At 45.4% G+C, this 18,425-nt stretch overlaps 2 protein-coding genes across 3 annotated transcripts in view; one reads left to right on the top strand and one right to left on the bottom strand.

Moving 5' to 3' along the window:
* Positions 1-18,425, bottom strand: part of REM2 (RRAD and GEM like GTPase 2) — a 120,444-nt gene that overhangs the window by 105 nt on the left and 101,914 nt on the right. The window lies entirely within an intron of this gene.
* PSMB5 (proteasome 20S subunit beta 5) lies at positions 42-5,847 on the top strand. 2 transcript variants are annotated; one of them, XM_060145818.1, is made up of 3 exons: positions 42-506; positions 1,240-1,546; positions 5,027-5,306. In XM_060145818.1, the coding sequence occupies exons 1-3, from the start codon at positions 309-311 to the stop codon at positions 5,119-5,121; spliced, it is 600 nt and encodes a 199-aa protein (XP_060001801.1). In that variant the 5' UTR covers positions 42-308; the 3' UTR covers positions 5,122-5,306. The 2 variants fall into 2 exon arrangements, with proteins under 2 accessions (XP_060001801.1, XP_060001792.1); XM_060145809.1 differs by lacking the exon at positions 5,027-5,306 and adding an exon at positions 5,340-5,847 and having other exon boundaries at positions 211-506.

Here is an 18,425-nt window from a genome sequence, read left to right on the forward strand (position 1 = left end):
CCTGGACGTTTGCGATTGCTTCCTATGAATTTGAGGTTAATCTAATCCCGTGTTGTTTACGTGACCAAAGTCAAGATGGCAGCCACATCTCTTTGTAATTTAAGGGGAGTGAAGCCATTTATTTTTTCCTCCTCGGTGAAAATAATCACTCGCGTCTGGCTCTTGTGTTTGGAGGCGTGGTTGCCAGGAGTTAAAATGGTTGCTCCCTGTGATAGATTTAATAGGAAGTGAAGCTGTGACGACGAGGCGTTGCCCGGCCGCTCTTTGCTAGGCGTTCTGGCAGGCAGTTCCCTTTGCCCTTACTAGACATGGCGCTGGCCAGCGTGTTGGAGAGGCCGCTACCCGTGAACCGGCGCGGGTTTTTCGGGCTCGGGGGTCGTGCGGATCTGCTGGACCTGGGTCCAGGGAGTCCCAGCGATGGGCTGAGCCTGGTCGCGCCCAGCTGGGGTGTCCCAGAGGAGCCGAGAATCGAAATGCTTCATGGAACTACCACCCTGGCCTTCAAGGTGCGGACCCAGCCGTCGCGCCGGGCTCAGTTCCGTGCGCCCGCGCCCTTCCCGACCTCCCAGCTGGTCCGGAACCCGCGGTGGTCGCGGCCACGAAACCCAGACGGAGGCTCGGACCTCTCACCCCAACCCCGGCGGTTTTGCTGTGTCACTGCCCCGAGAGGCCTCGGTTCTCGCTCTGGCCGGAGTGGGGGGCGATGGGGCTGGAAGGGCGGGGCGTGTGGTAAGTGGGAGAAGGAGCCCGAGGCCGCTTGGGTTGATACCTAGGCGACCCCAGGGTGCTCCTGTCCAGGAAAGGCCGCAGCAGCAGTGAACACTGGCAGAGGGAAGGCTGTTGTAACCACCAAAGGTTTTAGAAACTGAGAAGCCCCGATAGGCCAGGGTTACCGAAACGTTATGGTTTGAGGAGGAAGATTGGTGGGAGGAAGCACTGTACTAGGAGCCAGACAGTTGGGATTCTTGGCCCAGCTTTGCAATAACTGGCTGTATGATCTAGGGTAAGTCGTTCGATCTCATTCGTCAGCCATCAAGTGAAGGTAATACTGAAGGTAATCCCATGTCAAGGGATTGATGTGAAGCTCTAGTGACATTAATATGAGGGAAAGTATGTTGTGAAGTATAAAACGGCAGAGACAGAGATGTTCTGGGTTTGCACTGATGCATAAAGAAATGTCAAAGATGATGTTTTTGTGGTCTCATGTGGCCTGTTTTGTGTTTCCTCTGATCTTAACAGTTTCGCCATGGAGTCATTGTTGCAGCAGACTCCCGGGCCACAGCAGGTGCCTACATTGCCTCCCAGACAGTAAAGAAGGTGATAGAGATCAACCCCTACCTGCTGGGTACCATGGCTGGGGGTGCAGCGGATTGCAGCTTTTGGGAGCGGCTGTTGGCTCGGCAGTGTCGAATCTATGAGCTTCGAAACAAGGAACGCATCTCGGTAGCAGCTGCCTCCAAGCTGCTTGCCAACATGGTGTATCAGTATAAAGGCATGGGGCTGTCCATGGGCACCATGATCTGTGGCTGGGATAAGAGAGGCCCTGGTGAGTTAAGCTGCAACCATGTGATTCTTGGGCTGGCACTACAGAGAAGAGGGGTTGGATGAACAGATGAATGGAAGAGCTTATGTCAGTGCTGGGGATGTGTTGGTTAGTTCTCAGTCCTTTTCGTCTGTTTGTTCAAGGAAGGGCTGTAGTGCAGGAAGGGGCAGGGAAGTAGATCAGCTGTGTCATTGACCACCCATGTGACCTTGGGCAGGTTGCTTATTTTCTCAGACTGTTTCATCATCTGTTACATAGGTTCCATGAGGTAATACATGTCAAGCATGTAGTGTCTGACACATAATGTGTTTCCTTCTGGCCTTTCCTGTAAAATGATAAGACCTGCAAAGAGTTGTATTTAAGAATTAAATCGGCTAATAGACATAAAAACTCTAGTCAGTGCCATCTGATAGAAATACAATGTGAGCCGCACATGTAATTTTACATTTTCTAATGGATGTATTTAAAAAGTGAAAAGAAATGGGTGAAATTAATTTTAACAGTTCTCTTAATCCAAAATAACTATTATCATTTTGGCATGTGTCATTAGCCCCATTTCAGGTGCTCACAGCGACATGTCGCTGGTGCCTTCCATATTGGACAGCGACACTAAGTACCTACTCAAAAGTTAGTCATTTCTCTTCCCTTTTTTCCTGAAGAGTCTTTGGCCTAGAAGCGGGGCCCTTTGGGGCTCATCTCCTTTCTTTGCTTGATATAATCACCTAGGTCCTGTTGTCATCTCTGAAAAGAAATTCCTTAGCCTATTTTTCCTTCTGGTATATAAAAACCTTGCCAGGAAATTCAGTCTTGTATCTGATATCAGTTCTTTTTCAGCCAATTGTGACTGTCCCTTTAGTCAAGCTGGGATACAGCTAGTCACTTTCTGTTTAATTTTCCCCTTTGTTGCTTGAAAATAGTTACTCTTCCCTCCTATTGGTTTTGCTTCATTCATTTACCTGCCCCCCACTCCTTTTTTTTTGACTGCACAGCTTGCGGGATTCCTTGACTAGAAATTGAACTGTCAGGGATTCCTGACCAGTGAAAGCACTGAGTCCTAACCACTGGACCACCAGGGAATTCCCTCATTTACCTGCTTTCTAAATGCCTAGTTTTCCTCTTTTGAACAACTGTAGGATACCCACCACTTTTTCATTTGCTTTGGAGAATATTAGTTCATTACTCAATAGAGGATGAAATGGGCTTCCCTGGTGGCGCGGTGGTTGAGTCTGCCTGCCGATGCAGGGGACACAGGTTCGTGCCCCGGTCTGGGAAGATCCCATATGCCGCGGAGCGGCTAGGCCCGTGAGCCATGGCCGCTGAGCCTGCGCATCCGGAGCCTGTGCTCCGCAACGGGAGAGGCCACAACAGTGAGAGGCCCGCCTACCGCAAAAAAAAAAAAAAAGAAAGAAAAAAGAAATAGAGGATGAATGAGGAGAGATTTAAAAGTGCATGTGATAGAGGAGCTCAGTTTGTTACTTTGGAAATTGAAACACTTTTCTCTTTGAAAAGTGTGAAAGAAGAGTTCCATACATCTTGTGTGGTCTAGGGTAGCATTTCAGAAATGTTGTTTTGAACCTTAGCTATTGGATTGGTCCCAGGTGGTGGAAAACAATGTAAGAGAGTACAGAAACTGGCTAGCAAGGAAAACCCAGGAAGTCATAGCATAACCTAAATTGTACCATCTCAAGAAGCCTTCCTGACAAGCTGTCCCATTCAGGATGAGTCAGCCCCCGGCCTCAAGCTGACTGAGAAAGGGTCACAGATTACTTAATGCAAGGCTGAATGAGATGAATGCCGCTTTAAAGAGAACCAATAAAATGTTGAAGGAATTTGGGGGGTGGGGGGATTGCTTCTGATGGGAGGAATTGAGGCGGACTCATTTTCCTGGATGTGAAAATGAGAGAAAGGAAACAATGAACAAAAGAAGACAGGGAAGAAGCATGAGATTTTGGGGGAAGTAACTGGACATCTAATTTAATTGGAACTAAAGTCTAGTTTAATTGTGAAGCAATTGGAACCAGATGGTGAGCTGCTAGGCAAGGTAGGGGCAATGGGACTTGAGGAGGGGCTCCATGTTAGAACCATTGGAACCTGACAACTGATAAGGGCAGTGCTTTTCAACCTGGCTTGTATCATAATCACCTGAAGAACTTAAGAATCTAGATCCATGCTTGTCCCCCACCCAGACCAATTGAAAAAGAATACCTGGGGTAAGTCCTAGGCATCTTTTTTAAAAACTTCCTGGGAATTCCCTGGTTGTCCATTGGCTAGGACTTAGCACTTTCACAGCCGGGGCCCTGGGTTTGATCCCTGATCCAGAAACTAAGATCCTGCAAGATGCTTGTTGTGGCAAAAAAAAAAAAAAAAAAAAACTTCCTTAGAGGATTCTGATGCATAGTGAGTGTTGAGAACCACTGAAATAGGAAAAATATTAGTGATGCATTGACAGAATTTGAAAATACAGCAGGATTGGTGGGGCAGAAGACGGATGAGTTTGGTAGGTAATGGAGAACCACTAAAAGTATTTGAGGACAGGAAATTTAAATATGAATTTGGTGACAAAGGCATCCAGCTGGAGAGGCCCAGTGGGCAGATGGAAATGATAAAAATTTTACTACATCTTTGTCTAAACTTTTGTCTATACCAGAGGTTGGCTAACTTTTTCATAAAGGGCCAAATATAAGTAAATATTCTAGGCTTGTAGGCTATATGATCTTTGTCTCAACTACATAGCTCCATTGTTTTAGCAAAAAAGTAGTCATAGACAATATATACACAAATGACTGTGGCTATGTTCCAATAAAACTTTATAAAAATGGTGGTTGGGGGAATTCCCTGGCAGTCTGGTGGTTAGGACTGTGCGCTTTCACTGCCGAGGGCCCGGGTTTGGGGAACTAAGAGCCCACAAGCCGCTCAGCGCAGCCAAAAAAAAAAGAAATTAATTTAAAAAATTAAAATAAAAAAATAGGCGATTGACCTGGCCTACCACTGTACCAGCACTGTCCAATAGAAATATAGTGTGAGCCATACATGTAATTTTAAATGTTATAGTAGCCACATTTTTTAAAATAAAAAGGAAAATTAATTGTAATAATATATTTTATTTAGCCCAGTAGATCCAAAATATCATGATGATGTGGTACTAGCTAGCATGTGGTACTAGCTTCATTTCAAATGCTTAGTAGTCACATGTGGCTAGTGGCTACCATACTGGACAGTGCGGGTCTTTACAATATGATTTAAAATTATAGGCTTTATTCTCCTACTGTGTGACGTATGCCTTGCACTCCAGATAGTCTAAACCCTGAGGGTTAGGATTGTCTTTTTGGGTTTTTTTTCCTTCATTTTTTGGCTGCACAGCCTGTGGGATCCTAGTTCACCAACCAGGGATCGTACCTGCACCCCCTGCGTTGGAAGTGCAGAGTCTTAACCACTGGACCGCCAGGGAAATCCCAGGATTGTCTTAAATATTACCTCTCACAGTGCCTGAAGTTCTGTGCTTGAAACCTAAGTCATTTGAATTATACTTGCTTTTTGGTTGTACAGAGAAGACAGACAAGGCAGTTACTGTAATGTGAGGTAAGATGGGATGGTATGTGTAGAATCCTGAAGTCTTAAAATTTAATTTGATTTCTTCACCTTTTTTTTAAGTAATTTTATAGAAGTGCTATTTTCTTGTATTTCTGTTGGTCTCCCCTGGTTTTCAACAAGAATGGAGAACTGTTGCCTTGGAGGATGAATCAGATGTCAAAAGCGGTGATCATTTTTTTCTTACTAACCTCATCTCTCTTTCCAGGCCTCTACTACGTGGACAGTGAAGGAAACCGGATCTCGGGGGCCACCTTCTCTGTAGGTTCTGGCTCTGTGTATGCTTATGGGGTCATGGATAGGGGTTACTCCTATGACCTGGAGGTGGAAGAGGCCTATGATCTGGCCCGTCGCGCCATCTACCAAGCCACCTACAGAGATGCCTACTCAGGAGGTTCCGTCAACCTCTACCATGTCCGGGAGGATGGCTGGATCCGAGTCTCCAGTAACAATGTAGCTGATCTACATGACAAATATAGTGGATCTACCCCCTGAAGGAGGGCAGATGTGGCTGCTTGCCTTGCTTGGGGTGACTGTTGTTGGTAATATGGGTACAGCTCCCCATCCTCTAGTGGAGGGGTCCCTGATTGTATCCATCATTTTTTTTTTATCTCTGGTGCATTGACCTCCATGTGTTACCCGTTGTTAATGAGCTACTGCAGAGGTAATTATTTGTTTTACTTTCTTGGATGTTAACATTACACTACTCGATCTCAGCCTGTATTGTGTCTTTTCTCCACACTGTCCCTCCTCCAAGCACTTTACAGTCAAATAAGCCGGGACAGTGGGAGGGAAGTGACTGTAATTACAGGAAACAGCGGTGTGAAGACATCGTCTAGTGAATACATTAACGTCCCCACTCATGAAGCTAATAACAAAGGAGAAGGAGAGGGAGGGAGGAGGGAGAGACTTCCTGATTCTGTTTGCAAAGAGATGAAAAGTTGATGAGGTGGAAAGATGCACAGGGCTGTACCAGGCCGAGCTCGGAGGAAAAAAGCTCTCCTCCTGTGGTGGGGGAGGGGAGGCTGATGCTACATGGAGAGCAGAAAGGTGAAGAGGGTAAGCCAGTTGGGAAGGGAAGCCTTTGACCCTGGGAAAAGAGAGGACAGAGGTGTGTGTGAAAGCAGTAGTGACCACCAGCCTGGTGATCCCTGTCCTGGCCCTCCAGTGTGTGCCAGTGTGGGAGACGGAAGGAGATGATGGTGGACTTACAGTCTCCTGGGCAGGAAGCGGCACAGGATTTCCACCGGAACGTGTGGGTGGGGAAGAGGCCCTGCTGAGAGCAGAGATGGCTGATTTATCACACCCAGCGCTGAGGGGCTTCCCAAGCTATGGTGGCAGCAGATGGCAAGGCCTTCTGTTAAAGACAAGACATAGGACGTAGGGGAGATAGAGGAGGTTGATGGGAGAAACTTAAGAAATGGGAGAGGAGGGCATAAACACTGATTTGTATTAGTTGGCAAGAAGGAAGAAAGTGGTTGGTGAGGGTGACAGTGGAGTGTCGTCTTTTGAGGCCAAGGGGCTGGGAAGGGTTATCCACAGAAATAGAGGGGTAAAGCCTCTTCTCCCCCATACTGCAGCAACCTTCCCTTCTTGCACCTTCCCTCCCCCTTCAGCCTCCTGCAGTCTCCGTATTGACTGATGAGGGCTGTCGGCCAGGAACTGATGGAGGCTTGTTAATTGCATTTGTCAAATGCAGGGAAATTGGAAATTAGTGAGACCAGAGAAGGGAGTTTGGAAAACAAATGACTCTGGTGCCTAAGGAGATTCATTTTGCTGAAAGGTGCCTCCAGAGCCCCTGGAGCTGAGGAGCTGCCAGCGAGGACCTAGACCTGCTCTACAGTCAAAGCAGGCAGGAGCCACGCTACAGCTCCCTTCTGCGCAGCCGCCGGCAGATGCTTAGCTGCAAGAGGCAGAGACACAGTCATCTTCCTCTCACTTAGGACAGTGGTTTGCAGACCTTTTACAAAATTAGAACTCTTTTTTTAAAATTTTATTTATTTTTGGCTGTGTTGGGTCTTCGTTTCTGTGCGAGGGCTTTATCTAGTTGCGGCAAGCGGGGACCACTCTTCATCGCGGTGCGCGAGCCTTTCACTGTCGCGGCCTCTCTTGTTGCGGGGCACAGGCTCCAGACGTGCAGGCTCAGTAGTTGGGGTGCACAGGCTCAGTAGTTGTGGCTCGCGGGCTCTAGAGCACAGGCTCAGTAGTTGTGGTGCACGGGGCTAGTTGCTCCGCGGCATGTAGGATCTTCCCAGACTAGGGCTCGAACCCGTGTCACCTGCATTGGCAGGCAGATTCTCAACTACTGCGCCACCAGGGAAACCTGGGACCCTTTTTAAAAAATGAACTCTTGAAAAAAAAAAAAGAACTCTTAGGAGAAATCCAAGCCCCTGAAAGAAATCAAATCAGATTGAAGTAGAGTTGAAGGGTCCAGAGCCTCAACCATTAAGCTTCCCCCTCCAGCCACTTCCCACATCACCTCCCACCACCACACATACTCCCTGGAACTTCTTGGAACCCCAAGGAACACAATTTGAAAATAACTGCCCTGGGAAATAACCTTCAGGAAGAAAAGAGAGTTGAAGATTGAAATTCTTTTACATTGACCCCCAGAGAGCATGAGACTCCCTGGGCTCTTTTCCCATGAAAGAAAATTCAGTGTGGAGAGAAGAGACAGTCATGAAGCAATGCTGCCCTTGCCTTGTTGCTATCTCACACCTGACTTTGCAGTGGTCTAGCTGTTCAGTGTAAACACCTGTTCTGCACTGGCTGAGTCCTTATGTTCAGGCAAAAACCGCATATCCTAGAGTCCTGTGTTCTGGCATATCCCTGCTTCTCTGCCTTCCTGCATTTTGGATAAAAGAAAGACTGGCTTGGGCTTCCCTGGTGGCGCAGTGGTTGAGAGTCCGCCTGTCAATGCAGGAGACACGGGTTCGTGCCCCGATCCGGGAAGATCCCACATGCCGCAGAGCGGCTGGGCCCGTGAGCCATGGCCGCTGAGCCTGCGTGTCCGGAAAGCCCTGTGCTCCGCAATGGGAGAGGCCACAACAGTGAGAGGCCCAAGTACCAAAAAAAAAGAAAGACTGGCTTAATGGAAGAGATCAATCTGTGGTAGGTTTTCTGGAAAGAAATTAGAGCAGAGATAGAGGAAAACTGCAAGTCTCCAGGCCCAGTGATGCTCACTCTGCAATTGCAGTTTTTTGCTGCTGGGACTGGTGGGGAGTTAGCTTTGCAGTGACGTGTGTCTCTGCTTGTGCAGGGATGATGGATGCTGCATAGCACTGGAGAGATGCTGTTGAGTGGAGTGTACCAGTTCAGGGACTCCCATCAGATTAATTTCCCAGTGCAGTCCTCTTGACAAAGGATTATGGAAAAGAAATTGCCTTAAATAGGCAGAAGATTAATTTCTCTCTGCAATTCCCAGGCATCCAAGGGCCAGGGCTTTTTCAGTGATGTCTGACAATTTCTCCTTCCACGGATAGCTCAGTAACACCAAAATGTGACTCCTCAGGGTAGGTGATGGGACTAATCTGATTAAACAGGGAGCAAAACACTCCTAGAGGCCCCATGCTTCCTCTTGCTGGCAGGGAATGCTGTGGGGTTGAAGACAGATGTGCCTTACAGCATCTCCAAACCAGGCAAGGGAGGGCTACAGGGAGCAGCGGTGCCCTGTGGGGTGAGTAGAATGTTCATGAGGGAAGGTGAAAAGGTAGGCGGGGACATGAGGAGGAGGGAGGAAGGTCACAGTTAAATCAGGGACTGAAGCATAATAGTTACTGAGTGTTCCCTCTTTAGGCAAAACCAGAAGGTCAATGTCTCTTGATATCCTCCTCAGCTAGCAAATGAGAAAACTGTCAAAGCCATTTGGGGAATGGAAAGTTACATCCTTTGAGGGGAAATAAAACAACTGATTTGTTATGGTCCACAGGTTCTATGTGGACTCTCAGGGGAGCGAGGCAAGAGGGGGGATGGAAAGGGAGTAAGGTGAAAAAAGGTGGAGGGAAACTGGGGGAGCATTTCCCTAGTCTCAGAAGAAGGAGGATGGTTGGGTCAGTGATGAATTCACATGAGCGTATCTAATTTGGTGAATACAATTAGATATTTCATTTTCTGTTAGTTTTGATTGTTTTGTTAAGACCCCCTCCTGCCAGGGCTCTAGCAGTAGATTAGATGCTTTGAAACTGACCAGCAGCAGTGACCTCAAGACAGGATTAACAGCTTTATGATTTAAAATATATGTATAGGGACTTCCCTTGAGGCGGTTAAGAATCCGCCTGCCAATGCAGGAAACATGGGTTAGAGCCCTGGTCCGGGAAGATCCCACATGCCGCGGAGCAACTAAACCCGTGCGCCACAACTACTGAGCCTGTGTGCCACAACTACTGAAGCCCGCGTGCCTAGAGCCCATGCTCCACAACAAGAGAAGCCACCTCAATGAGAAGCCCGCGCACCGCAACGAAGAATAGCTTCCACTCGCTGCAACTAGAGAAAGCCCGCGTGCAGCAACAAAGACCCAACGCAGCCAAAAAAAAATTTTTAAATAATAATAAATTTATTTTAAAAATAAAACATGTATATTGCAACTAAGCATCTCTGCTATTTTGGGGTATTTTTTCTTGTTTGTTTTTTAAATTCTAGTTTCCCTTTAGGAAGCCAGAATCGTATTGGGAAAGCTTTAATTATAGCGGGCAAGATGAGAGAGCAAACACAGCAGTCACAACTGCTCTGATGAGCAGCTGTTGACACCTCCTGCCTGACCCGGGCCGCCCCCCACCCCTGCATCAGCCGACTCTCCACATCCCCACAGTGCACCCCAGGGCTGGCCTCACAGCCAAGTTCTTGCTTCTCGGGGCTATGCCCCACTGAAGCATTTCAATAAAAACCATTTCTAAAATGTCCCATTCGCCGTTGTTAATGGGTCAGGCAGAAATTCTACCCACGTCAGCTTCTTGGGTTTATTTAACCCAACTCATTTCTCCCTGAAGCTCTGCCTCTGAGTCAGGTGCCAAGCCTAACTTGGCACTTCACACTTTATAATCCAGACTTAGCTGTCATCAGCCGTGAAGATCTGAACCAGTTTATGTGAAAGGAAATTAGACACCGTGGGTTCAACCCCTTCTGATGCCTCCCCCTATATCAGCCCCACCCCCATCTTCTCAGGATGCCCCTTCTTTTTGTTGTCTCTCTGCTTGATTTCATGTTTTCTCTCTGCTCTCACTTTATAAAAATTCCCTTCTCTTTCCTCCACAGAATTTAAATAAAAACTAATCAATCAATAAACCAAGTGCTGCTTATGGACATTAATGTAACAAGAAAAGGTTATTGCTAGCTTCAGGGTACCCAAAAAACTGGTATTACAGAGGGAAACACAGATGGAATGCGAGAAAGTGAGCTAGAGAAAACAAGAGACAAATGAGACAGAAAAGCGACTCCTGGACAGCAAGAGTGAGATTGAGCAAAGAGGAGAGGGAGACGGGTCGTGGCAGAGAAGATGGATGGAGACATTGATGGGCAGAGCTGGACTGTGAATGGGGGTGTGGGTCAGGGAGTGGGAAGGGAGACTCAGAAGGACAAGTGATAGAGTGGGCAGAGAAATAGGGAAGAAGGAAGCAGCGAGAAGCTAATGCACAGTGAAACATGTCCCCCTGGAGACAGATAATTTCTCCAGCCATACATAATGAACACGTGCCTCTGTGTGCTGCCCCTGTACTGTCACAGTCACTTACATTCTGCAAGAATCTCTCTCTGTCTACTCTGCTTGTGCAAGGTTGGAAAGAAGGTTTGAGCTCTCTCAGAACCACCTTTTCTCAACCCAGCCAGGAAGACAGAAAAGCAGAAACCGGTCTCATAAGAGCAGGAGGGTAAGTAAGGCAGGATCACAGATTCAGTACCTTTTAACATTTTATTTTTTGACTCACAAAGAGGTCCTCTCTCCCCTCACTTTCATACCCCCTGGCCACACACCTCACACATACATGCCCACAGGTCAGGACCAAGGCTGTTCAAATAGCGAGAGGGGGGCCACAAGTTCCCAGGGAGACAGGAATAGCAGGTGCTTCTGGTAAGAAGGAAATAAGTAGATTCACGTAGAAATGTGTGTAGCCCACAAGGGACTAAAGTCAAAGGGATATTTTTGTACGTATTGCAGCTCTTTTCCTAGCCTCGCCTCAATATCATCACTATCCCAAGGACATCAGACATTCTTAGCTTCCCCTTCCACAGAGTTTCACAGAACACATTGACCCTTTTTTCATGGTAGTTCATCTGGAGCAGTGATGTGCATTGTTGTCTGATTAGAGGAAATCCATTGAGCACCAGGGTTCTGTGGGAGGGCTCATAATCATTCTGTTTCCCTTGAGTCTTGAGGCTGCACTCGAAGCTTAATCTTTAGAAAAGAAAGCAGTGGAGCAGTTTAAACCAGAACAACAGATTAAGCATGGTCCCACATCTCTAAGTACGTCCCAAAGAGGGAAAATGGCACATAAAGGTGGATCAGCCTTGAGTCAGTAGAGCCCAGGTGTGGTCCTTGGCTGCATGGGCTACATCCATGAGCATCTGTGTAAGGTCTCTGATTGTTTTACGATACCTGTCTTCCTTTTCAGTTAAACACTTTACTACACTTTTGTTTATTCTCCAATGTCTAGGGTGCTGCAGGCTACTCAGTAGAGATAATAAATGTATTTTTAATGAATAAATGAATGAATGAAGGATTTCACTATGGTGCCTTAATGCCAGTGATTCTTACTCTTCTCAGCATTGTGACTCCCTATTATTTTTGCATTTCAAGATGCTGTTTGCTCCTCTGAAACATACTATGAAACGTTATATTAATTTTTAAATTAAGACAAATTAAAATTACTTGCTTTATGAATCTTTAAAAAATGTTTTGCCAACCCCCTGCTTATAAATGACTACAACTAGGTGTCATAAAAGGCAGTTTTGAGAAGCATTCCTGCCCATCCCCACCTTGCCTGGATTCTGCGGTCCTGCTCTCTTTCTCTTCAAATGGCAGGATTAGTCTCACACAAAATACGATCAGCCCCTGAAGAACTGAGCTCCAGGTGTAGCTCTGTAGGTTATCTCCCTTACCATATTTTGTTTTATTTTGCTTTCTCTTCAATCCATGGACAGAGGCTTAGCCAATACCCAAGCCTGGTTCCTGGATGTCAGGTGCATGAGTGACTTGCTCTTTATAAGGGAAGGACTAATGGTGAAAGAGAAGAAGTTGTGCCACCAAGCCCCACACCCAAAAATGGAGACAAGCCACCTTTCTTTGGGTTTTGGTTTCCTTCGAAATCTAGAATTGTTGCCACTTGTCTTTCTTCCACCGGTTTAAACAAAATGTTTTGACATTCTAGGTGGTGTTCATTAACATGTGCTTTAGAATTTTCTGAAGAATTATAATGGAGTTCTAAAATGAATCAGAGAATTCCAGAGACCTTAAGACCCTGACCTTGTCTTGAGAAAGGGCTGAATTTAAATATCTAAAGCAAACAGTTTTATCTATATTTTAAAAATTCTGAAATGCTTGAAAACTTCAGAGAAGTTGAAAGAATAGTACAATGAATACCCAGTTACCCTTCACATACGTTCACTAATTGTTATCATTTTGCCACATTTACTTTATATGTATACATCCATTTATTTATTAATATTTATTTTACTGAATCATTTGAAAGTAAGTTACAGAGATCATGACATTTGACCCTTAAATATGTCTCCTAAGAACTAAGATATTCCCTTACAAAACCACAGTACTGTTAACACACCAAGAAATTTAACATTACTATGATCGTATTATCTAATACCCTGTCTGTATTCAAATTCACCAACTGTCCCAGTAATGTACATCATATATAATTTTTCCTGATCCAGGATTCAATCAAGGCTCACACATCACATTTAACTGTCGTGTCATTTCAGTTGCTTTAATTTAGAATAGGTCCTCATATTTGTGTGTGTGTCTCTTATGACATTTATACTTTAAAGAGCACAGACCATAATATGTCCTGTGAAATCTGGATTTGTCTGATTCTTTCCTCATGATTAGATTCAGGTTAAACATTTTTAGCAAGAATATTGCCTAGGTGATATTGTATACTTCCCATTGCACTGCTGCTGGGGACACATAATGTCAGTTTGTTACATTATAGATGACGCTGAAGTTTGCCTGCTAGGTTTCTCTATTTGGGGACTTCCCTGGTGGCACAGTGGTTAAGAATCCGCCTGCCAATGCAGGGCACACGGGTGTGAGCCCTGGTCCGGGAAGATCCCACATGCCGCGGAGCAACTAAGCCCGTGCACCACAAATACTGAGCCCACGCTCCTAGAGCCCGTGCTCCGCGACAAGAGAAGCCACCGCAATGAGAAGCCCATGCACCACAACGAAGAGTAGCCCCCGCTCACCGCAGCTAGAGAAAGCCCCAGCGCAGCAACGAAGAACCAACACAGCCAAAAATAAAAAAAAAATAAATAAATTTATTAAAAAAAGAAATAAAGGTACATTATTTGCCCTTTGTAATTAATTAGTAAACTAATAAGAAGTAGAGTGATTATTTGAAATCATGGGAATATCCTGTACTCCCATAGTCTTGCACCCATTGGTTTCAGCATCCACTGATGATCCTTCCTGAATCAATTTTTGCATTGGTGGTTGCAAGTGTTGGTTTTTCAAATTCTGTCATTTCTTCTACCTGTATAAGCTGGCATCCATCTTTCTTTTCCTCTTCCTCATTGTACTTTGCATTTACCTATCTTTATTTTTTTATTTTATTGCATTTTAATTTATTCTTTATTTGCAGGTCTTTAAAGAAAAACTTCCCAGCTGTTTATACAATTTATTTTGCATTTAATAAATCATCAAATCCATAACTCTTTTCTTTTAAAATCTAATTGAACCTCACTCTTGCTACAACATAAACTCCTTTCTTCACTCTTCCTTGAGTACTTCCCTGCTGCCTGCCTCTCTTCCTTCTCTTTTCCTTTGCATTATCTTCCACCTTTCTGTAACCTCTCTCATTTCTCCAAATCTCAACTCTCTCAGACACTTCCCTCTCCAGTGTCTCTTAGGACACAGTCCCAACTGGCTCTGGGATTTCCTTCCACTACTGTTCTAAAATGCTCTTGGGTGTGGTAATGAATAACTGTCAGAAACAGCTTCCTGGCCTCATGCCAGGGGAAGTTAGACTTCACTGTGTGGAGAGGCCCCTTTGGGATCTCACTGAACAGAAACAGCTTAAAATACTAAAGAGATCTGTTTGATTCAAAGCTAAATAAGTAGCTTTTCCTCAATTGACAAGTCATCTGTGAAGTTTAACATTTGAAATCTCAAATGCTTTAGAATTTTAAATTGTAATTAGGTGAAAAAGGTGCATCTTCTCCCTATTCTCATTACCTAAGAGCACAAAAATGGTTTACTCAAACTTTCTACCGAAGATTCCCCTGTGACAATAAGGAAAAAAAAAAGAAAAAGAAATGACAGTACTTCCCTGGTGGTCCAGTGGTTAAGACTTTGAGCTTCCACTGCAGGGGGGCGGATGCCGCATGGCGCGACCAAAAAAAAAAAAAATAGAAAGAAAGAAAGAGGGCTTCCCGGGTGGTGCAGTGGTTAAGAATCCGCCTGCCAATGCAGGGGACACGGGTTCGAGTCCTGGTCCAGGAAGATCCCACATGCCACCCGCGCAGCAACAACGCAGCCTAAAATAAATAAATTTTAAAAAGAAAGAAAGAAAGAAAAGAAATGGCTTTTCCATCTTACCTCTGACCTTTGTAGAAATGGACTCATAATTAAAGATATATCCCAAGAGATGTTGTATGGGGGTTGTAAACATTCTACTGATAATCAGAGGGAAGACAGGCTTCTCTTTCATGGACTCAGAACAAGAGAGCAAAAGAGTATAACATAGCAAGGCAGAGTGGATTGCAATTTAGGCAGAGACTAATGAATGGTCAAGAGCACAGGTCCTGGAGTCAGAAGACCTGGATTCAAGTTCTGACTCCACCATTTAATGAGCTTAATGACCTTGAGGTAAGTCACCCTCCCTCTCTGAGTCTTAGTTTTCTCATTAGTAAAAGAGGCAATATAATAGTACTTATAGGCTTGAGTACATGAAATAGAGTGGCTGGCACCAAGTAAACCTTCAATAAATGTTGATTATAATAATTGTCATTAACAGTTTTGTTTTCCCTTCATTCTAACGTTTTTGAAAATGATCACCTGTACACTTGAGGATATGAGATGTCCTAATATATTCCTATCAAAAGTGAATGTTTTCCTGGGACTTCTCTGGTGGTCCAGTGGTTAAGACTCCATGCTTCCACTGCAGGGGGCACAGGTTTGATCCCTGCTCAGGGAACTAAGATCCCGCATGCCACACAGTGCAGCTAAAAAAGAAAAAAAAAAAAAAAAAGGTAAAAAGTTTACTTTTCTAGTGATTTTCCTGGCTTATATTATTATTATTATTTTATTTATCTTTTTTGGCTGCGTTGGGTCTTCGTTACTGCGTTCAGGCTTTCTCTAGTTGCAGTGAGCAGGGGCTACTCTTCCTTGCAGTGTGCGGGCTTCTCATTGCAGTGGCTTCTCTTGTTGCATAACACAGGCTCTAGGGGCGTAGGCTTCAGTAGTTGCGGCATGCAGGCTCAGTTGTGGCTCCCAGGCTCTAGAGCGCAGCCTCAGTAGTTGTGGCGCACGGGCTTAGTTGCTCCGCGGCATGTGGGATCTTCCCGGACCAGGGATCAAACCTGCGTCCCCTGCGTTGGCAAGCAGATTTTTAACCACTGCGCCACCAGGGAAGTCCCGTATTATTATTATTTTTTTAATAATGGAAAACACGGGAAAGGAAACACAGAAAGTCTATAACCCTTAAGAATATAAGCACTAGGGCTTCCCTGCTGGCACAGTGGTTGAGAGTCCGCCTGCCGATGCAGGGGACACGGGTTCGTGCCCCAGTCCGGGAAGATCCCACATGCCGCGGAGCGGCTAGCCCTGTGAGCCATGGCCGCTGAGCCTGTGCGTCCGGAGCCTGTGCTCCGCAACGGGAGAGGCCACAACAGTGAGAGGCCCGCGTACCGCAAAAAAAAAAAAAAAAAAAGAATATAAGCACTGCCACCTCATTTTCATGTAACAGGCAAAGCTGTTGCCTGGGTTGTCATATAAGCCAGGGTGCTGCTAGGGTGAAAAAAACACTTGGAGGCAACAGGCCTTTCTGCTGAGAAGCGGATCCTACCAAGAATATCCTAGACTTTGAGAACCAACAAGTGAATGGAGGAGACATTTCAGCACTGGGGGGCTGAATAAGACAGCCGGCTTGGGGCAATGAGACCTTGTAGTAACCTCTCTCTGATCCTGTTTCCTATAAAATTGGGATGCCAATAACCTGCCTGTTTAATACTGATACAATCACATTATCTAGTTTCATATATTTCATTTATCGCATTCGATTTTCCCCAATTATCCTGATAATGTCCATTATAATTTTTTTCCTAACCCCGATTCAATCAAGGATCATATTTTGCATTTAGGTCTTATGTCTCTTATGTCTCTTTATTGTCCTTTAATTTATTTTTATTATTATTATTTTTAAAATATTTATTTATTTATTTTGGCTGTGCCGGGTCTTAGTTGCAACACACAGGATCTTCGTTGTGGCATGTTTAGTTGTGGCAGCCGGGCTCCTTAGTTGCAGCATGCACATGGGATCAAGTTCCCCGACCAGGGATCGAACCCAGGCCCCCTGCGATGGGAGCGCAGAGTCTTACCCACTGGACCACCAGGGAGGTCCCCTGTTGTCCTTTAATTTAGAACAGTCCCCTCATCTTTGTGTGTGACTTCATTACATTGATATTTTAGTAAGCGTTCAGGCCAGCTGTCTTGTGGAATGTTGTGAGGATGAAATCAGATATTTTTTAAAGCTGTGCTTTGAGCCAGTGAGGCATAACGGTTAAGAACTTGCGCTATGGAGCTAAATTTTCTGGGTTCAAGTTCCAGGTCTACCTCTTACTAGCTGTATAACCTTAGTCAAATTATTATACCTCTCTCTGTCTTAGTCTCATCTATAAAGTGAGGATAATGAGTACCTCCCCACTACTGTGGCGATTAAATAAGTAAACACATGTAAAGTATTCACAGCAGTCCCTACACAGTAAGTGTTCATGAACTGCTACTGAAGAAGGCAAATTCTTGTTGTGGGATCTGAGTTTCAAAATCTGTGTGTGTTTAGCTAGAAAAAAAATTCACTCAATTATACATGATTATTTTTCAGTGTTTACTAAATGTCTATAATTATGCCAGCTGCGGCAGTAAAAATTTAAAAAGTAGTTCCTGAAGGGGAAAAAAAGAAGTTTAAGATATGATCTCTGATCTCAAACAATTTACTAGTGTGAAATTACTATAATATGGGAAACAATCAAGGTAGAGTTAAGCACTGCTAACCTGAGTAAACATGAAGTTCATGCTGATAGTTGAGAGAAGGAAGTGGTCTGTGTTGACTGAAATAGCTGCAGAGTGTTTAAAAACTGACTAGTAAGAGAAGAGGAGACAGGCATTACTCCAGGCAGATGAAACCGCTTGAGCAAAGGAATAATACAGGAGTGAGGGCAGTGGGAAATAAGTACAAACAGGGGCCTGGGGCCAGATTATGAGTAGTTTAAAATCCAGGTACAAGAAGCAGGTCTTCATGCAGGAGGTAAAGGGGGACCATTTTAGGTTCTTGAGAATGTAGTGTTAGCCAAATAGAGAAAAAATTGGGGACGCAGGCTGCGCAAAAATCCTCGCCCAAAGTGTAAAGCTACTTTGTCTTTCACCTGAAGGATGTCACGCACTTGCATGAATGTTCATTTAAAGGTGGGAGAGTTAAGCAATAGACGTGACCCAGAGACATTCCACCTGGAAATCATGAGCTCGGCCCACGCACCGAGTGCTTGATGCTTAATCCCAAACTAGAATTTTACTGACTAGTTAACCAACTTTAGCAAATTGTCAGAAGGTGCTCGCTCACCGGTTTTTTATGCTGGTAACGAAGGCCTGGTTTCACTGAGGAACAAACATGGGAAAAGGTGAGAGGAGGGTGAGAAAGTGAAAGGAAGGGGAGAGAGGTGGGGAAGGGTATAGGTGCCAACCGGGCCGCCAGGGTCCGAGCGGAAGGGGGCCAGGGTCGGGGGTCGGGCGGCCCTTGGGGGCCCCCTGGGCCCGCGCCTCGGGTGCTACGCGTGTGCTCGCGGGCGGGGCGCCCAGCGGCCGCCAGTGGCCAATCCGGGCGGGCGTCCGGGGAGGGGCGGGGCTTGCCGGCTCTGGCTC

The sequence above is a fragment of the Lagenorhynchus albirostris genome, chromosome 1 (genome assembly GCF_949774975.1).
Source record: "Lagenorhynchus albirostris chromosome 1, mLagAlb1.1, whole genome shotgun sequence".
Taxonomy (NCBI): domain Eukaryota; kingdom Metazoa; phylum Chordata; class Mammalia; order Artiodactyla; family Delphinidae; genus Lagenorhynchus; species Lagenorhynchus albirostris.

Excerpts from the sequence above, each read along its gene's own strand:
- PSMB5 (XM_060145809.1), top strand. The coding sequence starts at position 309 with ATGGCGCTGGCCAGCGTGTTGGAGAGGCCGCTACCCGTGAACCGGCGC. Across the intron at positions 507-1,239 it reads CTACCACCCTGGCCTTCAAG|TTTCGCCATGGAGTCATTGT; the intron begins GTGCGGACCCAG and ends TGATCTTAACAG. Across the intron at positions 1,547-5,339 it reads CTGGGATAAGAGAGGCCCTG|GCCTCTACTACGTGGACAGT; the intron begins GTGAGTTAAGCT and ends CTCTCTTTCCAG.